The sequence below is a fragment of the Mesocricetus auratus genome, unplaced genomic scaffold, assembly GCF_017639785.1.
Source record: "Mesocricetus auratus isolate SY011 unplaced genomic scaffold, BCM_Maur_2.0 Super-Scaffold_4256, whole genome shotgun sequence".
In the NCBI taxonomy this organism is placed as follows: domain Eukaryota; kingdom Metazoa; phylum Chordata; class Mammalia; order Rodentia; family Cricetidae; genus Mesocricetus; species Mesocricetus auratus.
In genome coordinates this window covers 97,243,636-97,266,221 of record NW_024429182.1, presented here as the reverse complement: position 1 = coordinate 97,266,221, position 22,586 = coordinate 97,243,636, and the positions used below count along the sequence as shown (strand labels likewise).

Genomic DNA, 22,586 nt, shown 5'->3' with positions numbered 1-22,586 from the left:
GCTTATTATTAATTATGAAAGTTTGGCCTTTAGCTTTGGCTTGTCCCCACCTTGCTCTTATAATTTAAATTAATATGTTTTTGCTAATCTACATCTGCCATGTGGCTTGGTTACCTCTACTCTGTACTGTATGTCCAACCTCTTCAGTGTCTCTCTGATGTCTCTCCGCCTTTCTTCCCAGAGTTCTTTCTCTCTTGGAAATCCTGCCTAGTTATTGTCCATACAACTTTTCATTAAACCAGTCACAGTAACACATATTCACACAGTGTAAACAAATATTATCAACAGTCAGCATATTTAACTATTGTCAGATTCAACATTTAATTATCAGGTGTTTATGAAATGGTGTCTTACTTGCTTTTAATTTGCATTCCTTTTGTCATAAATGAGACTGAAAAGCCTTTTAATGTTTTAATTAATTAACTTCCTTTTGAGACAGGGTTTCACTGTGAAGATCAGGCTACCTTTGAACTTCTGATCCTTTTGCCTCCACCTCTTGAGTGCTGAGATTACATCCCTGTATCACAGTGTTCCACTTTCATGTATAAGTTTTTTGTTTATTTCTTTGTTTTTGTTTTGGAGACAGGGTCTCTCCATTTTGTAGTCCTGGCTTTCTTTGGAGCTCACTATGTAGACTAGGCTGGCCTTGAACTCACAGAGATATTCAATCCTCTGCCTCCTGAGACCTGGATTAAAGTTGTGTGTCATCATGTCCAGAAAGCTTGTTTTTTGGTTTTTTAAAATTATATGTACTTGTTTGTACCATGTTTGGAAGTCAGAGTCAGTTTCTTCCTTCCTTCTTCCAAATGCGTCCTGAAAATCAAACTCAGTTCATTGGTAGCATGTATCTTTACCCACTGAGCCATTGTCCTGGCCCATTCTGTGCAAGTTTTGAAGTGGACATATGCTTTTAGTTTTCCTGAGTCTATAGGCAGGATTGGGCCATCTGGTAACTTAATTGTTGGTATTTTAAGGATCTTCCTAATTCATTTTCGAAGTGGTTCCACCATTTCATTTTCAGCAGCAACAGATAAGGCTTCAAGTTTTTCCACAACTTTGCTTACATGTGCTGTGATCGTTTAATTTTTTTAGCCATCTTTGGGTTGGTCAAAAACATTTTTGAACAAGCAGCAGAATGTATTATACTTGCCTTTCTCTGCATACCTATGTTAGAATATACCAAAAATCTTCTTTCCTTCTTAAATCAGATACTTTTCTTACCAAGAAGTGTGTGTGCTCTTTTTAAGCTGTGATTGTGCCTCATGAATCTGTTTGAATTTAGAGTCAACAAATGAATGCATGAGTGACATATTATTAGACACACTATCATGCAGTAAGAGACATAATTAAAGTTCTTTGTTCCTATAAGGAACAATCATTTCAAAGCTGGAACTAAATCATTTTGGAAAGAGCTCTTAAAGATACTAATCTGTTCCATGTATAGTGGAGTATATATGTATGTATTCTTCATTCAACTTTTAAGTTATAATGTCTTGTTTTAAAGTAATATATATTATATACATTGAATATTTAAGATGTATATCCAGATGAATATAATATTCTCTGTTCATAAGTATCTGAGTAAGAACTTTCCTTAAGCACATTTTATAGCAGAAATTTGTGACATCTTACAGCTTAAGAGTTCTGGAAACAATTGAGTTCTATTACAGTAATAAAAGGAACTGCATTTGAGGAGCTTAAGCAAAATAAACAGTGTCCCTATTTACGACAGAAGAGAGAGCTGAGGGTTGAGTAGGCAAGAGGTGGAAAATGCATATGCTTTGTTTTTGTCACACATAAAAAATGTGAAAGAATATTAATTTTTTAAAGAAAAGGTCTCAACTGGTGGTGGTGGCACTTGGTGCACCTTTAATCCTTGCTCATGAGGCAGAAGCAGGATGATCTCTGAATTCCAGAGCAGCCTGGTTTAGAGTGAGTTCCAGGATAGCCAGAGGAACCCTGTGTTGATAAAACAAAAAACAAGAAAGAAAGAGGCTTACTATGTTGACCCAGAACTCTCTTTGTAGATTAGGCTGGCCTTCAACTCACAGAGATCTACCTATCTCTGCCTTTGCAGGCCTAAGATTAAAGGCATGTGCTACCTAGACCAGCCCATTTAATTCTAGAGAGAATCATATAACCATATGTTAGAAGCAAGATGCTTGAAAACCACTCCATTTAGAAACTGAAGACCCTGATGACTTTACCCCCCCATAGCATGCTGATAGTGCTTACTTGTCAGTGTTGTATTTCTTATGTGTTTCATGTGTTACATTTTGTCCCTGATGAGAAAGAAAATGTTTCACATATATGAAGAATGTTTTAAAAGCAAAGCAAAAGTGCTGCAAAACCAAGTGCTCAAAGATTTCTTAATTCCTGTTTCTTACTAGTAAGGGAACAGGTATCTTAACAGATGAAATGTGACATTGATAAGAAGGGAATATTCAGACAGGGCACCTTGGGGGTGAGGATGGGATAAAATGTTCATGGGTTTTGAGAAATGTGCATCAAATAAATACACACGTGTGTATGTGTGTTTTTATGTCTCATATATGCTGAAGTAGTGCCCTTAATGAAAACATTCTGCCTCCAGCAATTAAGGGGGAGATAAAGAGCCCCAACACAACTCTGCTTGTTTTTCCACATGACTGCTGAACAATTGCAGCTTCTACTAGGAGCCCTTCTCCTGTTCCTGGGAAAATACCATGTCTCTTGCATTTGCATAATCGTCTTTAGGCCTATTGTGGATGAGTTGGGACTGCTAACACAGAGCTCTAGACTAGCCACCTGTCTGAATCAAATGAACTCAGCTCTTGTGCACTATTATCTGGTTCTCCAAAGTGTTGCTTCTGAATAATGAATAATTTGATTAAAATATTATAAATTGTTATTTAGGAAACATTCCCATTGAACCTTATTTCTCCATTTTAAGGAAAGAGAAATTTCCTTTTCTTCTACTGGCATAACTATATATAGCCATGCCCCTCTGCCTTAGTTTTGTAACTGCTTTTGTGAAATTATCCTCATGAATATTAACTAGGGATGTGATAATTTTAAAAGTAACTCTGAAAATGATTTGTTTATCCTTCTATAAATTTAAAAGTTTAATGTTTTCTAACAGCCTACTGCACTTATGTGAACAATTTAAACACCTAAGTAAGGAAAGAAAGAAGAAACATCCAAGGTCCTGAAATAGTAACAAGTTCATTTTCCTTGGTAAAATTCATACAAGAATTTAGAAGTTTTTTTTTTTACATAGTAAAGGACATATTGCTAGTAAGAAGTTTCTGTTATTCATCTACATTTAGCTTGTGATAAATATATACAAGCACATTGAGTTTATTTTGTTTTATTTTTGTATGTGTGCACCCATGCATGCAGTATAAATGCCTATATGAAGACCATAGGTTGATGTTGAGTGTCTTCTCTAGTGTTTTCTATCATATTGCTTGATGTAGAGTCCCTCATTGACCCTAGAACTCACTGATTGACTAGACTGTCCAATCTCTTTCCTTCCCAGTGCTGGGGTTATAGATGTATACCATCATGCCTGCTTTTTTTTTTTTTTTTTTTTTTTTTTTGGTTTTTACGAGACAGGGTTTCTCTGTATTGTTTTGGAGGCTGTCGGTCCAGCCCGTCCTTGAACTCACAGAGATCCGCCTGCCTCTGCCTCCCGAGTGCTGGGATTAAAGGCGTGCGCTACCACTGCCCGGCCGTGCCTACTTTTATACAGATTCTGGGGTTCTGTGTGGGTGCAAGTCCTCATGTGACAGGCACTTTACAGACTATGCTATCTCCCCAGCCTCCCATTCATTTTATTAGTATATTTGACAACTCTTGTATTTTTGGTACATAACAGCCACTGAATTAAATTTATTACTAACATCATCTTATAATTGACAGATTCTGTAATCATATATGACAAGTCTCATTTTGAAGTAAGTAAACAGTGAATTAATAAACTCCTTTAGAAAAACAAGTTACCAAAATTTTTGCCTGGTCATGATAGTAATTATTTCTATTAGCTTTCATTCAATAAATATTTAATGAATGAAAGACTGACTGCTGCTGAGACATTATCAAGTGCCTTTAGCAGAATTTGCATTAGATACTTGATATTCATTGTTTGACTTGAGAATTACAACAGCTTTTGAGGATACATCAATACTCATTTTTTTAAAGATTTATTTTTATGTTTACTTAATGTGTATGCCACATGTATGTGAATACTCAAGGAGGCCAGAAGAGGGTGTCTCATCTCCCAGAACTGGAGTCACAGTCCTTTGTGAACCACCAGATGAAGTCAGGTTCTTTGGAAGAGCAGCAAGTGTTTTTAGCCACTGAGCTAGCTGTCTCTCTAGCCTCATTTTATTTTTTTTACTAAATTTAAAATTTAGAGTAATTTTAGGATCATAGTCAAATTGAGCAGAGTGTATAGAAGAGTTCTCAAATATCTCTTGTCTTGCACATACAGCTTTCCTTTCTGTTAACATCTTGTACCTGAGTGGTACATTTGCTACACGTGTGAACCTGTCACATCACAACTATTTGCTATGATACAATAGGGTTTACTCTTGGTATTGTACATTCTGTGGATTTTGATAAATGTATAATGGCATGCATCTTACATTATAATGATAGATAGTCTATATAATCATAATAATTCATCTTCTGCCCTTAAAAATAGTCTGTAGTGTTTGTCCTTTTCTACTCCCACATCTTTTCAACTATTGATCCTTTTATTGTCACCATAGTTTTCCATTTTCCAGAATGTCATATAATTGGAATTATATAATATGTAGCCATTTTATGTTGTTTTGTTTGCTTATTCATTTTTACATTTAATGATCTATGTCATTTGGTGACTGGTTTCTTTTTCATGCCAGATATTTTATTGTCTGAATATACCATAGTTTATCCATTTGCCAACTGAAAGTATTATCCTTATTTTATGGATAATGAAATTAAAGCTGAGATCAAGTAAATGGCTCAAGTTCACATTTAGTATACATACCAACTTTGAAAATAAACTTCATAACCTTAATCAGTGTTCTCTAATATAGGGTTTTTCAAGACAGGGTTTATCCTGTCTTATGTTGAGTATGTATAAGATGATTATATATATGGATGAGTTTTAGTGGCACCTGTGCTGTGCTTTTGTATGTTGTGATATACAACTGTTTTCTTGTGACCAAGTAAAATAGATTTACAGATGATATTTTCTAATACGTTTTCTTGAAAACTTAACAGTTTAAAATTATAACTGGGAACATAAAAATTCATATTGAAAGTGGTTCTAGTAATGTATGCTCAAGCAAACTCGAAGAGCAGAGATAAAACTTATTTTTGTAAGTTGCTTATCACTTTAAGTATAAATGTGAAGACAATTATGTCTGCCTGCCTATCTTCCTCTCCTCTTCTCCTTCTTTTCTTCCTTCTTTCCCTTCCTGGAACTCACTGTGTAGTGTACACTGGATTTGAAGTGATTATCTTGTACAAATAGATAAATCCTCCAACACTCAGGCATATTCTTGGCCTTTAGTTTTTGATACAGGATCTCACTTTATAGCTCTGGCCACTCTTCAACTAGCTATGTAATCTAGGCTGGCCTTGAATTTGAGTTCCTCCTGCTCTAGCCTCCAAGTGTTGGAATTGTGGATATGCATGTTTCTGAATTTCCGAGGGAGCCTTAGGTAATGGTGGAAAGAAGTAAGGAAGTGCTTTGGGGATTTGGCAGATTAACATTATTTGGTAGAAATTATATATGCTGCCTGGTCAGTAGAGAAATCAAATCTGTCTGTCTGTCTGTCTGTCTGTCTGTCTATCTATCTGTCTATCTGTCTATCTATCTATCTTGGAACACTAAAGTAGGACTTGTGGCATGATGTATATGTACATGGGCATTGTCTTTTGCTTAATGAAGGATCATGTTTAAGTGTTAGTTTTCTTGGTCTAAGGAGTTAATATTTTGAAGTTTCTTAGAATTTGTTAGTGGTAGATTTTTTAAAATTTATTTTATTTTAGAAGCACTCTTATTTTACATATCAATCTCCCCATTCCCTTGCCCTCCCATTCTCCCATGCCCCCCACTGACCCCTCCTAGCCCACCCTCCACCTACTCTCCAAGGAGAGGTCTCCCACGGGGGGCTATGAAAGTCCTTCACATCATTTGGGGGAGGTCCTAGGCCCTCTTTTGTGTATCTGGGATGCAAAAATATCCCTCCATAGGGAATGGACTCCCAATGTCTATTTGTGCACTAGGGATAAACACTGGCTCCACTGTTAGAGGTCCAGTAGACTGCCCAGGCCTCCTAGCTGGCACCCACATTCAGAGGGCTTGGTTTATATGTCAGTTTAAAAGTTTTATGAGACAGGGTTTCTCTGTATTGTTTTGGAGGCTGTTGGTCCAGCCTGGCCTCGAACTCACAGAGATCTGCCTGCCTCTGCCTCCCGAGTGCTGGAATTAAAGGCATGCGCCACCACCGCCCTGCTAAAAACATATTTTTAATTTAGCAGATTTGTGTGGAAAAAAAAACGAGATTTGGTGAATCTTTGTTAGAGTAATGTCTATTTTGAAATGCCTATTTTGCATTAAAATAGAATAAATTATGTTTCCTATTCCTCAGTGTAGAATTTGGTAGAGAATTGAATACAAATGTTAAATATTATGCTATTCCAGAGAACTGTCTTCCTCTGTCTGATGTATAAAAGTATGCTAGCTGTTGTAGAAGGAAATGAGAATTCATATATGTAATGTAACATCTAATTGACAAAATAAATTAGCTATGCATGAAAAGTTATAAAATACACAATGTAACTACAACTAAGTCAGATTTATGTTCTTATATGTCACATTCATGGTCTGCAAAGTGTTTGCCATGAAATTGTAGGGATATAAGTTTAATACCCAGAACTCAAAAAGTTAGATATGGCAGGGCAGTGCTGGCACATGCCTTATTTCCCAGTACTCAGAGGTTTAGGCAGGCAGATTTCTAAGTTTAAAGTCAGCCTGGTCAACAGAGCTAGTTCCAGGACAGCCAGGGCTACAGGGAGAGACCCTGTCTTGAAAAGCAAAGTCAACAGCAACAACAATTAAAAAAAAAAAAAAAGGAAGTAAGAAAGGAAAGAAAAAAGGAAGGAAGGAGGGAAGAAAATGAAGTCATGCATGGTGGTACAAGCTGTATTTTAAATTTCACCATTGTGGTAGTTTGAATAAGAATGTCCCCATAGGCTTATATATTTGGATGCTTGATCACCAGGGAGTGGAACTGTTTGCAAGGATTACAAGGATTAAGAGGTGTGACCTTAGTGACCTTAGCCAGGCATTGGTGTCACAGGGCTTTAATCCCAGCACTCAGGAGGTAGAGACAGGCTGATCTCTGTGAGTTTGAGACCAGCCTGGTTTACCAAGTGAGTTCCAGGACAGGCTCCAAAACAATACGGATAAACCCTGTCTTGAAAAACCAAAAAAGAAAAAAAAAAAAAAAGAGGTGTGACCTTGATGGAGTAAGTGTGTTACTTGGGGTGGACTTTGAGGTTTCAAAAACCCATGCCAGGCCCAGAGTCTCTCTTTCTGCCTATGGATCAGGATATAGAAATCTGAACTACTTCTCCAGCACCATGTTTGCCTGAGTGCTGCTATGTTTTCTTTTGTAAAAGTGCCTTGGTCATGGTGTCTCTTCACAGCAATAGAATAGTGACTAAGACAGAATTTAAAATGTATGGGATTTTCTGTTTCTGTTATGTTTTGCTTTTTATCTTTTTAAAATGCTTTATTCTTTTGAAATTAAAATACCATTTTTTCCCACCTTTCCCATTTGCTCCATAACTTGCTCTTTCAAATTCATGGCCTTTATTTCTTTTACTGCTGCTGTGTCTAGACTATGAATATATAAATACAACTTGCTCAGTTACTTGTTTGTGTATGATTTTAGGACTCTTCATACAGACCAGGCTCACTCAAACTCTAAGATCCTTCTGCCTCAGCCTCCAAAGTGCTGGGATTAAAGGTGTGTACCACCATTGCCATCCTTCCTTCCTTCCTTCCTTCCTTCCTTCCTTCCTTCCTTCCTTCCTTCCTTCCTTTCTTAATATTACTCATCCTTAGGAAACAATTTCTAGCTCTTTAAGCTTACAACATGCAACATAAATAATGACTCACAAAAATATGATACTAATGTTAAAAAGTGTCATAGCCTGAGCTTATACTAATAAGGATCAAAGTTCCTACTTTTATAGAACATCTCAAGTTAGGAAGCACATCAATAAAACATAACATCTCAAAACTCAGAGTAAAGAAGGAAAGTCACCAAAGCATCCACCCTTTTCAAACTGTATATCCTACAATGATCAAGCTTTTCATTGTGTTTTCAACTTCAATAAATGAATTATAAAACATTATGCATCTTATTTATTGAAGATCAGGTAAATTCTGACAAACTAAGTAGTAATGAATAATGAATGAAAGCCATTCTTTTAAGTTGTAGTCACTCCTATGCAAAAACCTTTTTAGCTTTAAAAAGATTGCTATAGTTATTTATTTGATGTGGGAGTATGTGTGCATGTGTGTGCATACCACAGAGCAGACATGGAGGTAAAATGACAACTTTCAGGGTTGGTTCTCTCCTTTCATCATGTGGGTCCCAGGGATCAAACTCAGATTGTCAGGCTTAGTGGCAAATGCCCTCACCCCCAAGCCATCTTGCCTGGCTAGCCCTTGGATTTTAGATACAGGGTGACATCAAACTTGAGATCTTCCTGCTACTAGAGCCCCAGTGGGACTGATTACATGGGCATAGCACAGTGCCCAGCTACAAATGAAAAATGTTCTGGATGGAAAATACCATCAAAAAATTTAAAGCAAAATTTACAGGGTCACTCCATTCGTACCTGAAGTAAATGTTACTTGTTGATTAGACTTTTACAGTAGGGATACAGTGCTGACAATTTAACAAAGTTCACAAGTGATTCCTCTGAGTAGCTAGTACTGAAAATCTCTGGCACAGTGGCTAAGAGCATAGACATGTATACATGGGTTGAACTTTAAATTCATCTAATTGTCTTGATCTTGCATTTCCTTATCTCAAAAATAAAAGTAGTAATAGATGAACTTCAGTGATGCTGAGATAATTAAATGAGCTGGGGTGAGGAGGGCAGGCACAGGCTGAGGCAAAGAATGGCAGGCATGTATGTGCCAAGGCTTTCATTCATGTATTGCCTGAGCATTTTCAACTATATGCTAATGTTACTCTAAGTATTGAACACTGTTGAAAGTCTCCTCACTTTCAGGTGAGGAGACTAAAAACTAACCCTGAACAAGGTTAGACAGGAAGGAAAGATAGCCAGTGCTAGAACTAAGATCATAAGATCTTCAAAGCTTCCGAGAGAGCTGAATGCTAAGGCAGACTTAAAAGGGAAAAATTAATAAACTAAAAACATACAAATATTAGAACCAAGATAATTTTCAACTGTTTCTAAGGTAAGAAACAATAAAATGTAACAAATAATTCAAAGAGCAGACTTTGTAATCTCTACTCTAGTATGTCTTAGTTAGGGTTTTTATTGCTGTGATAAAACACCCTGACCAAAAGCAACTTGGGCTTATTTTAACTTACAGTTTATAGTGCATCATCTAGAAGTCTGGCAGGAACCGGGAGAGGGGGAAATGATGTAGAGATCATGGAGGAGTGCTGCTTACTGGCTTGCCCTCTGTGGCTTGATCAGCCTGCTTTCTTACAGCCCAGGACTACTAGCCCAGGAGTGGCATCACTCACAGTGCAGAGGACCCTCCCACATCTATCATTAACTTTGAAAATGCTCCAGAGGCTTGCCTACAGGCCAATCTTAGGAAAGCATGGTTTCAATTGTGGTTCCCTCTTCTCAGATAATTGTAACTTGTGTCAAGTTGACAATACACTACCCAGGACAAATACAGTATTTCACAACATTGTATATGGTCTTTTAAAAATATTTTTATTAGTGTATACATACATGTATGTGTACACACACCACGTAGGAGAGGGACATATGTAGCAATCAGAAGACAACCTTGTGGAGTCAGTTCTGTCCTTCCAACTTCACATGGGAATCAAACTCAAGGTGCAAGGTTTGAACAGCAAGTGCTTTTACCCAAGGGGATGTCTTGCCAGCCCAGGAATTCATGATGTGAAATTAAACAAATGTGGGTTCAAATTTCAGCCCTACTACTTATAAATGACAAGATAATGTAGTTAACAACTCTGAACCTCAGTTTATTCAACTGGAAAACACGTACAATAAAGGAGCCTAAATCTAATGATCAGAACCATCACTAGCATGTATCAAATTACCTAACAAATGGTGATTATGATTAATGTGACTGAAAATTCAGTATAGTCTGGTCTATAGAGCAAGTAGAGCAAGTTCCAGAACAGCCAGAGCTACACAGAAACCCTGTATCAAAAAAAAAAACAACCAAAAAAAAAATAAAAGAAAAGGATGAGTAATATTTACATCTTTACCAACAAAGTACAATTAGGTATTCTACTTGACAGTTTTAATGTCTTCCTCCACCCCAGGCAGGGTCTCACTATGTATCCTGGACTGGCCAGGAACATGGTATTTAGACTAGGCTGGCCTCACAGAGATTCACTTGCTCCTGCTTCTTGAGTGCTGGGATTTACAGTAATTACTCATGTTCCAGGATCTACAAGCATGTGCTGCCACACCTGGCTAAAGTAGTCTTTTCTGAAAGACTTTTTAAAAATTCAGTTTAAACACTTAAGTAAATGCAGTTTAAAATTTTGTGGGAAAAATGGACTCATTTTAAAAAGGATCTTTTAAGTTTTTGTTTACTAATGTCTCCATTTCTATTTGATATAATTACGTAAGTGATTTTTTTCTTTAAAACAAGTAATGCTAAAATGTTTCATTGTCATAAGCATTTTCATTATCATAAAATTAATGTGATTCTGGTGTCTGAAAGACTCCTTCACTAGTTAATAAGAAATCAGTGTTAAAAATAGACATTAGCCTGGTGTTGGTGGCTCACGCCTTTAATCCCAGCACTTGGGAGACAGAGGCAGGTGGATCTCTGTGAGTTCGAGGCCAGCCTGGTTTACAAGAGCTAGTTTCAGGACAGCCTCTGAAGCAATACAGAGAAACTCTGTCTCGAAAAACCAAAATAAATAATAAATAAATAAAATAGACATTAAGTGACAGCTCCTCTGCTAGTGAAATTGTTAAAAGATAAAACAGAATTGGGAGAAGATATTTGTAAGTAAATTATTTGTATCAAAAATATGGGAAGAAATCTTAAAACTAAACAATAATAAAATACCCTGTGCTGTTTAGTTTTATGTCAACTTGATACAAGTCATCTGAGAGGAGGGAGCCTCAATTGAGTAAATGTCTCTATAAGATTGTACTATAATTAAGCCTGCAGAGCAGGTGCCACCTCTGGTCCTGGGTTCTGTAAGAAAGCTGCAGGCTGTGCAAACCATGAGGATCAAACTCGTAAATAGTACTTCTTCATGGCCTCCGTATCAGCTTCTGCCTCCAGGTTCTGTTCTGCTTGAGTTCCTGCCCTCACACCTCTTTTGATGATAGACTATTACATGGAACTGTGAATGAAATAAACTTTTCCCCCTAAGTTGCTCTTAGTCATGGTGTTTCATCAAAGCAACAGTAACCATAATTAAGATACATCCCATCTCAAAAGCAGACAAAAGACTGGAATAAACACGTCTGCTAAAAAAAACCTTAAAGATGGCAGATGAACAAGGAAAGGTGCTTAGCATTGTGTTACTAGGAAATTACTAATGAGACAGCTACATTGACAAATTGTGAGAATGCCAAATGCTGCCTAGGGTGTAGAGAGACAGGAACACTTGGTTATCCGTAGGAATACAAAATGGCACTGCCATTTTTGGAAACAAAAGTTTTGTTATATATGACCAGCAATGAGCATTTACTAAAATTTAAGTCATATGTGTTGAAAACATATATTCACACAAAAATCCTATACATGAATATTTGCACCTATTTTGTTTATAATTTCCAAAATTTATAAAAACCTTAGATATCCTTCCATAGGTGAATGGATAAGAAAACTGGTAAATCAGATGATGAGCATTTTCACAGAGGAATTTTTTTTTTCGTTTTTCGAGACAGGGTTTCTCTGTATTGCTTTGGAGCCTACCCTGGAACTTGCTCTGTAGACCAGGCTGGCCTTGAACTCACAGAGATCCACCTGACTCTGCCTCCCAAGTGCTGGGATTAAGGCATGTGCCACCAACACCCGACTTCACGGGGGAATTTTATAATCATATTATCAAATGAAAGATCTTAGTAGAAAAAACTATGCTGTGTGATTACAAATATATGCTGCTAAGGCAAAATTATATGGATAGTGGTTATATAGATCAGTGATTGGAAGAGATGGGGATGAGGCAGGAAGGGAGGCACCAGAAGGCTTTAGAGTAGTGAAACTGTAACAAAGCAGTGGGTACATGATGTTGTCCATTTGTCAAAACTAATAGAATGGTATATCATGAATAGTAAACAGTAATGCAAACCATCAATTTTAGCTAATAATGTGCTAACATTTCATTAATTGTAACAAATGCATCCTACTAAAGAAGAATTTTAATAAAAACTGGTATGAACAGCTGAGTGGGAACCTTATATTTCTTGTTCAATTTATTTGTTCTGAAAAATAAAGACTATTAATTTTATAGTGTATATGTATAATTGCTCACCAAAGCGAGGAATGAATTAGTTCAATTATTTACTGAGAAAAGATTGTGAACTATGCCAGAACTATGTTCTGTAAGGACTCATTTACAACTGTCAATCAAAATGTATAGTGATTTGAAATAGCATGCATGATTTTATCTGATTGAATTGAGTAGTCTGAAAGTATTTTAAACTTAAAATGACCTGGATTTGAGCCTATGCTTAACTAGCTGGATGATTTTATGTAAATTAATTATCTTTTTAAAACTTTGATTGTTTACTACACTAGATGATAGTTATAAAAGTTCACAGAGAAATAGGAACATCTGATATATATTAAACTCTCAGATATTAGCTCCAGTGATTAGTTGTGTATGTGTCCATCTAATAAGGATGATGAAAGAAGAATGACTCTTCTTTGCTTTAACTGTTCAGACACATTTGAGTCATTTCTCCTGAATTTCTACTTCTGTTTCCAGATGGCTGGGGTGAAGCACGTGAGATACCATTTGCTTGCTGATTAAATACGTTCCAGCTTCTGCTTTCAAAAAGGAACTGCTTTTACAGCTGTCTTTGACATCAGTGGGTAGTCCAGTCATGCTGACTAGTGTAACACTTTTTATTGCCTGAAAACAACAGAAACCAAATCGTTTCTCCCCTAAGAAAAACCTTCTTGTGAGGCCTTTCAAATAGATACCAGCTACTCTTTACACTGAAAAAGGACCTTAAATTTAGAAGACATTTCAAGTGGTACTGTTTTGAGAATGCTTGCTGACTTTTAATATTCTAAAAAATCTAAAAAATTTTGGACATTTTTTTTCTAAAAGTCTAGAATTTGTGTTTTTCCAATTGATAATTTTTTCTCCTGATGCTAAGGATAGAACCCAGGACTGCAAACATTCTAGGCAAGTGCTAATCTCAGTTTTGGTAATGTTTTAATAAACTGGGTCAAATTTAGTCTTCAACCATTTATCAATTTAAGTCATTATTGGAAGATTATTGCAACTGTGAAAATATTGCAACAGCTCCCAGTACTTTGGAAAGTAAAATTTACAGAAAATGAGGAGAAGATAAAAAAAAAAATCAGAGACCCATGATTACATAACTATCATTCTTAGATAAGTATTCTACTGAAAAATGGAAGACAGAGTAAAAGTATTGAAATTTTATCTATTTGAGTCATGGTCTCACTATGTCGCTGTGATTGGCTTGCAACTCACTTTGTAGATAAGGCTAGCCTAGAACTCAGAGCTATTCTTGCTTCTCCCTCCAAGTGCTGGGATTAAAGGCCTACACCACCATGGCATGAAGCTATTAAAACAACAGAAGAAAGCTAAATTGATGTATTCAAGTCTATAGAGTTTTATCCTGATTAAAGTTTGAATAACATTTCCATTGTAGATTTTTTTTGTACAGTAAAAAAAATCAAGATTTATCAGGGACAAGGTTGAAGAAAACTTATTAATCATTGTAATAATAGTGTTGTTTTTGCTCTGAATTGAGTAAAAGAAAGATGTGAAAGGAGCCTTTGCTGTTGTTTTGGGTTTAATTTTTGAGAGTCTTACTATGTATAATCTATGCTAGTCTTAGATTTACAGTGTAGCTGGTGGGCCTCAAAATTTTAATTCTCTTGCCTTATCCTCCCAAATGCAATAAATAATTACAGGTGTATATTACCATCCATGTTAGAATGTATTAATAATCAAAACACAAGGGATAGCTATATACCTAGTGATTTTATATATTTTAATTACATATTATATGCAAATAATATAATATACATATGATAATACTTATAATATCAGAACATTTGTATAATAATATTGTATAAATATATATTATATATTTGTATGTATTCATTTGATGTCACTTAGCACAAGCTGTGTATGGTGATTTGTGCCTGTAATCCCAGCACTTGGGAAACTGAGGCAGGAGAATAAGAGTTCAAGGCCTACCTATACTGCACAGTGAGTTCAAAGCCAGCCTTAAAAAAAACAAAGCAGCCGGGCATTGGTGGTGCACGCCTTTAATCCTAGCACTCAGGAGGCAGAGGCAGGCGGATCTCTGTGAGTTCCAGGCCAGTCTGGTCTACAGATTGAGTTCCAGGACAGCCTCCAAAACAATACAGAGAAACCCTATCTCAAATAAACAAAAAACAAAAACAAAAAAAATAAAAAACAAAGCAAACAAACAAAAAAATCCAAAAACAAAACCAGTTATTTAGCAGAGAATATTTACATGTGTGTTTTGACTGTTATATTGTGTGGTTTCCAGAAAATCTTTACTCATAATGTTATTTTGAGATAGAGAAACAATTTAATTAGAATCACAAAAAAGCTATATTTTAAGATGATCTGTATGTGGTCCTTAATTACTTCATCTGTCAAATTCTCAACTATCAATATTTTGTTAATCATTGTATCTGGGTATTAACACATGTTGGTGTTTATTTTTCTTTCAACTTTCATCTCTTTAAAAGTTTTTATTAGAAAAGAGTGTACCAGAGCTGGGGATATGGTTTAACTGGTAGAGACCTTGTTTAACATGTACATACTCCTTGGTTTGATCCTAGACCACATAAAACTGGTCAAGGTAGCATGTGCATATAATCCCAATACTCTGGAGGTGGAGGCAGGAGGAGTTCAAGGTCATCCTTGGCCAACCTGTGCTACATGGGACCCGCCTTAGTTACTTTTCTGTTGCTGTGAAGAGACACCATTACCAAGGCAGTGAATAAAATTGACAACATAATTCCGGGCTTGCTTACAGTTTCAAAGGGTTAATCCGTGATCATCATGGCAGGCAGACATGGTGCCAGAACAGTAGTTTTAGAGCTTCAGTCTGATTTGTAAATGGCAGGCAGAGAGATAGGAAACTGTCTAGCATTTGGTTTTGAAACATGTTAGCCCACCCCCAGTGACACATGCACCTCTTCCAACAAGGACACACCTCCTAATTCTAAACAGTCCACCAATTAGGAATCAAATATTCAAACATACAAGCCTGTAGAGGGTGACATTCCCAATCAAACCACCATAAAAACAGGAAAGAAAGAAAATAAGACAAAATTCCTATCAAACCCATTGAAATGTCCTTAAAATATTTTAAAATACTGGAGCTCTATTACATTCAGTTTGGGTTTTAACTTAGTGCCAGTAAATCTGTACATGTCCATATATATAAACTGAAGACTACCACTCTCTAATAGCATTCTATACCCTTCTTATTGGCTAAAAAGAACATTAAAACAGACAAAAGACCCAAAGTACAAGTCCTTGGTGTGTAAAATCCAGAAATCCTAAAATAAATCCCAATAGCTATTTCTTTTAGAGCAGTTTTGAATTTACTAGGAAAAACATAAGAATTATCTTCTCCAGATTTCTGTATTATATGTTAGCATTGTTATCATACATTCCTCACAATCAACAATAGTACATTATCACAAATAAGAGTCTCTTTTTTCTCCTTCCTTCCTTCCTTCCTTCCTTCCTTCCTTCCTTCCTTCCTTCCTTCCTTCCTCCCTCCCTCCCTCCCTCCCTCCCTCCTTCCCTCCCTCCCTCTCTCCCTCCCTCCCTCCCTCCCTTCCTTCCTTCCTTCCTTCCTTCCGTTTTTTTGAGACACATTTCCTCTGTGGCTTTGGAGGCTGTCTTGGAACTAGCTCTTGTAAGCCAGGCTGGTCTCGAACTCACAGAGATTTGCCTGCCTCTGCCTCCTGAGTGCTGGGATTAAAGGTGTGTACCACCAACGCCTGGCTACATTTAGTTCTTGGTGTCTATTGGTCTGTGACAATGTTTCATTCTATATTTTTTTTTATGCTGAGTTCTGCGAATCGAATGTAGATCCTTTGGAAGACCATATAAATTGTGCTCTTAACCACTGAATGATCTCTCTAGTCCCAAATTATTGCATTCTTGACCAGTGGGAAGTCTGTTATTGACTCTTGAACCCTGTTGACATGCCTCCTCTGGTGTGTGTGTCTGTGTCTGTGTCTGTCTGTCTGTCCTTATCTTATGGCACTATCAGATGGTTCAGGAGCACCTAGTGTATTTTCTACCGTAGCTCTAGAAGTCAACATTTTTGTATGGAACCCTGATTCTTCTTATTGGAAAAATATATTAGAAACCAAGATCTTGGCACTGGATATATAGTGGTGACTGCTTTGCTGTCAATGAGAGGGAGCCCACCTCTGACACTGCCTGGAAGTCCAAGACCTAGACGTTGAATAGCCCAGAGACCTAGAATAGAACCAAATGTGCCTGGAAAAAAAAAGCAATGAAATGATTCATAATGATATTTTGCTATACTCATAGATCATTGACTAGCCCAATTGTCATCAGAGAGGCTTCACCCAGCAACCAATGGAAACAGATGCAGGGACTCACAACCAAGCATTAGGCTGACCTGACCTCAGGGAATTTTGTGAAAGAGGAGAGGAAAGATTATGGGAGTGAGAGGGGCTAAGGACACCAAAAGAAAACCCATAGAATCAACTAACTTGAGCCCATAGGTAGTCATAAAGACTAAAATGACAACCAAAGAGCTTGTATAGGACTGACCTAGGCCCTCTGCACGTATGTTACAGTTATGTGGAACCCCTGACAGAGGGAGCTGGGGTATCTCTGACTCTGTTACCTGCTTTTGGGATCCTTTCCTTCTATTGCATTGCCTCATCCAGCCTTAATAGGAAAAGATATACCTAGTCTTATTGCAGCTTGATATACCATTGCTGGTGATATCCATGGGAGGCCTGCCCTTTTCTGAAGAGAAAGGAAGAGGAGTGGATGGGGAGGAGACTGAAGGTAGAGACTTGGGGTAGAGGAAGAAGGGGAAACTAATGGGGCTGGGAAAATTAATAAAAAAATAATGTTGTTTCCTAATATTTAAAAAGCCACCTAATTCCAATCTCTTAGTAAAATTTAAGTTTTAATTTTATTCTGTGCTGTGGAAAGAATGGCTACATACAGAATAATTCTGGGAGAGCCAGGAGCACACTTCTCAGCTTGCTGGCTTGAATGGACCAAAGGTTAAACTATCAGTCCATTTCCCAATGTCTCTCAACAGTGGCTTTCTTTGTATTTCTTCACTTGTTAGGGAAATACAGCAAGTGTTATTGAATGATAAAACAAAGCAAGTCTTATATCAGACACTGACAGCTTTTTTAAAAGTTGGAATAGGATGTCATTAACTGTTCCAAAGGCTGTCTGATAGTACTACATTTTTTATGGAAGTCACTGCTTCAGTGGGAATTATATTGCTAGTCAAATGTGTATTTGGTGTTCAATTCAATATAAATAAATATATGGTTAGTGGACCAGTTTTAGAGTGTAATACTATTTCCCATGGGCCAAGAGTGACTGAAGAAACCCTTTTTAAAGATCGACAGCCACAACTTTATTTTCTTTAGCAAATTAATTAATGTGGATACTTTTCTTTGTAATAACTATGCATCTGATACATTTTAAAGCATATTTTAGAAGGTGAACTACTTAATTTAAGTATATAAAATGCCCTCCAGGGATGAAATGTTATTTAGGACCTTACTGATAATGGCCATAGAGTATTTCTGAGTATGCAAATTCGATCTTGAACAGCTGCATAGAGCACATAGAAGTCATGATTCCTGTCTCTGTGAACTAACTTGAATGAAGTCTTTCATCTAGAGAGCTCACTGTTTGTCTAGTTATGAATCCCTCAGCTCATCTCTGAAAGGCTCATTCAGTTTAATACAGTCCAGCTTTGTGGTTTAGAACTCTAGAAACTGCTTTTGTGATTTAGAATGCATAAAAAGTTAACAGATTAATGTGATCATTTTTTAGAATTAGATAAAAATCTACTTTAAATGATGTCTTTTATGAAATCTTTTGAGAACTTTGAATTCTGGCTCAAACTTAACTTATCATTTTGATACTGGCCTGGAATTTGCTGTGTAGACCAGGCTGCTATCAAATTTGTGGAGACTCTTCTTACAGGCATGTACCACCATGCCTGGCTTGAATTCAACTGTTTCTATGAACCTTAAGTAAAATCTGAATATTATAAAGTTTCCTTTTTATTGTTGTTGAAAAGTTAGGTCTTATAGCATTAAGAAAAGTGTGAGGGTTCTTGTTAAGCTGTTTATTTCTTCTGTATAAAGTGCTGTCGTTCTGTCCTTTCCCTTCTCTTAAGAGGCTCATTTCTTAGACCATGTTCATGTGAAATGTTCTGCAAACACTTTAGACTTAAGCTGAAAATCATGATCATATAATATATATGTCACAGCATCTATTCCTTATTTAGGCATTTATATTAACTTTTTCCTCTAGTAACCTTCATGTTGCTTGGCATTTTATGTTGTTTACCTCTTCTTTCTATGAATAGTGAGTTCTTTTATTCAGGGGTCTTGACATAGTTCAGCTTTTATAAAATTAATGTGCAGTATGAAATACACTTGGGACTTTTTGTTGCTTTGGAACACATATCTCTTTCAGTCATGAGGTTAGACAAATATGACTGATTTTACTGAGGAATTTAGTTAAAACTAACAGTTGTATTATCATTTTCCTATGTAAAAGTTAAGGAACATCTAAAGTTTGATCTAAACATTTCAAATTTACAATGACAAAACACAAAAGGTTTGTGCTATACATTAGGATCAGAGTAATATAAATGAAATTTATCCAAGCAGTCAGTGGATATTTTAGCATCAACTAAATGCTAACCACTCTGTTATAGCCTGAGGATATAGTACTTTATTTAATAAAAATGAATAAATAAACATGATCCCTGTCTAATGGAATTTATGGTTAATAAACAGAAAAAATATTTAAACAAGATAGTAACTGGGTATTAGAATTGAAAAGATAGAAAAAAGATAAGGACATACCTAGCTTATGCACTCTATAAGTAGTTTCTTAGAACTCCATGGAAAACTAACTTATTTCGGGTCTGTACCAGGAACTGGAGAAGGAAACAGAATAAGTCAAAGTCGCTGGGGTGATGATAATGGAGCCCGTTTTGAAGACCTCCTACAGACCATTTATGTGACAGCAATTAGCTAGAACACATTCATTATTTAAAATGAGTTTATAATGGGCCAAAACTGAACAATTCTGTTCATTAAGAACTGTATCTCAGGAGAACCAAATAGTTCAGAAAGATAGTTTATTCATGTAGAATTCCAACCTGTAAATAAAGAATAACAAATTGTTTTAGTAGAATTAAGTGAAATACATGTACATTAAAATTGTTTGTGTTTTTTGCTTATATTTATGAGTGTCTTGTTTATGAAATACAAGAGTTTTAAAAGAAAGGGAGGTCAGAATTTGTCAGGTATGATTGTGAGATTGTAGGAAAACACATGTGATGAAAACAACGTGAACAAAGTTCAGAAGTGAGAAAAATACTGTTATGTAGCCAACAAAGACTTACCAGTTGGGTTTGTCAAGTACAAGTGGTGTTAAGTGGAAGTACTGGAGATTGTAATTAAGGTGAGTTCTCAGAATACATAGTACCTGAAAGTAGTGAAATCCAGTTAATGCTGAGTTCAGGAAGAACTCACGATCCAAAGGAGCTTTAGTTCTTGCTATGCATTGAACAACATATGGGTAGATATATTTTTCATCTCCTGATATACAAGAATTTGGTTGCTAGAACTTAGAAATGTGGTCCATGCCTCAGTCAAGTAACAGTGGGAGCCTGAGTTGCCAGCTGTGTGGTCAGTCAAATAGTTGGGTGATATGAAATGGATATTCCTTAAGTCCCACTTTTCTCATTCTAATGTATTTTTAACAGGGTATCCAGAAGTTGGCTAGTCAATACCTGAAGAGAGATTGGCCTGGAATAAAAAGTGATGATCGGAATGATTACAGGTAACTTACTAAGTAGGGTGTGTGTGTGTGTGTGTGTGTGTGTGTGTGTGTGTGTGTGTGTCTGTGTCTGTGTGTGTGTGTGTGTGTGTTCCAGAGGTCAGCTTGTTTTTTTGTTTGTTTTGAGACAGGGATTCTCTGTGTAACAGCTTTGGCTATCCTGGAACTCACTTTGTAGACAGCCTAGCCTTGAATTCACAGAGATCTTCTGCCTCTGCCTTTCAAGTGCTGTGATTAAAGGCGTGTGCCACCACCACCTGGCTCAACTTTTTTTTTTTAGTACAGTGTTTCTTACTGGGCCCTGGAGTTTGCCAGGCTAGGCTGGTTGGCCAGCAAACTCTAGGGAATGTCTTTTCTCCACTGCCCCAGTGCTGGGATTACAAGCACATGCCACTACACCCAGTTTTTTATGTAGTTGCTGGGAGTTAAACTCAGTCCTTATGCTTACATGGGATGTACTTTGTACATACTAAGTCATGACTCCAGTTCCTTTCTTTCTTTTTTTTTTAAATGGTTTTACTCAGAGGCCTATTAGAGTTAGATAATGTAATAGTCCAGTTTTTAAGAGGATTTCTTCTTTCCTTGCCTATGTTTTTAAGACATAATTATTTCTAAAAATCTGTTCTATAACATGTGAATAAGGTTTGTGAATTAGATTATTTCAACATATCTTAATCCAAAATTATATATTAATCAATATCTATAAGTAGAATTGAAAGAACAGAGAAACAGGTTGTTTTCTTACAATTCTGCTAATAAAATATTGTTGCAATAGTAATGAAACAAGATTACACTGCTGCCATGCTCTTTAATTTGTTCAAAGTAAATCTTAAATTTTGAAAGTTGTAATCTTTGTTAATGAGTTTTTAAATAATGAGTGAGAAGTAGTTTGTATGTAGCATGATACTTACATTAGAAATGTATTTATATAAGAAGGTGTGCAAAAGCTCACCTGATCATGTTCCACTTGAAACTTTTAAAGGCCAGTGACAAAAGAATACAAATTCTGTCCTCAGTAGCCTACCAACATCTTGTGATTTTTTTTTTTAGACTTTGATGCCTTTTGGGGTATCAAAATTTGAAAACATTTATTGTTTTTCTTGTGTTCAGGGATGTCCTTAGTTTGGGAGGTAGAGAAGTTAAAGAACTCAGCGTTTACCATCTTTTTGGAGTTAAGACCAATTCCAATGAGCAACAGTAAAAATAGATAGATAGATAGATAGATAGATAGATAGATAGATAGATAGATAAATGAATAGTTAAGACCTCAGTATAAAGTGTCCAGTTTAGAGCCTGAGTCAAAAGCATGCAGCATGCAACTGAAATGTTGGTGAAGACTGACATTATCACAGCATTTCTTAAGAATGGGGCTAGAACTGGGTGAGGTTGGAGCTTATCTTTAATCCCAGTATGATCTCTGTGAGTTCCAGGATAGCCAGAGCTGTTACACAGAAAAACCCTATCTTGACACTCCCCCCAAAAGAATGGGAGTTAGAAAATGAAATATTAGAAGAAATCCCAACACTTATTTGCACTGGCAGACTTCAACTTCCATAGTTACAAAAATAATAAATGGTATAATTTTAGTATTGAAGTAAAATAGGAAATAAAAATAGAGATTTTTCTTATGGATTTACCAATACATAAACAATTCAGCTGAGGGGAAAGAGATAGGGAGACCAAATTCTAAATAAGAGAGACAGGTAAAATAAAGCCCAGTGGTTAGTAAACAGGCTCTGTGTTACTGATGTGTTGCTGATATGGATCACAAGTGATGAATGAGGTGTATTCTAGTTTGTTTGAAATTCAAGATTCAGGTTACTAAAGAAAGAAGGGTAATGACTATGCTGTAGGCAAGCTTATAAAAACTTATTATAAGAGTTGTTTTAATATTTACTAAATGCCAGACACCTTACAGGAACTTTATTGGTGTTCATAATTATTAAAACAACCCAGTGAGGAAAATATAATTATCCTTATTTTATATAGTAAGTTAGCTGTTAAAATAGGCTTTAGGATTATAGACCT

General features: G+C 36.3%; 1 protein-coding gene across 2 annotated transcripts in view; it reads left to right on the top strand.

Annotated features, from left to right (window-relative positions):
• Fchsd2 (FCH and double SH3 domains 2) overlaps positions 1-22,586 on the top strand; it is a 208,542-nt gene that overhangs the window by 67,005 nt on the left and 118,951 nt on the right. For both annotated transcript variants that reach the window (XM_005074012.4, XM_005074013.4), the window contains exon 4: positions 20,485-20,561. In XM_005074012.4, coding sequence (XP_005074069.1) covers positions 20,485-20,561 — 77 coding nt within the window. The remainder of the gene's footprint in view (positions 1-20,484; positions 20,562-22,586) is intronic.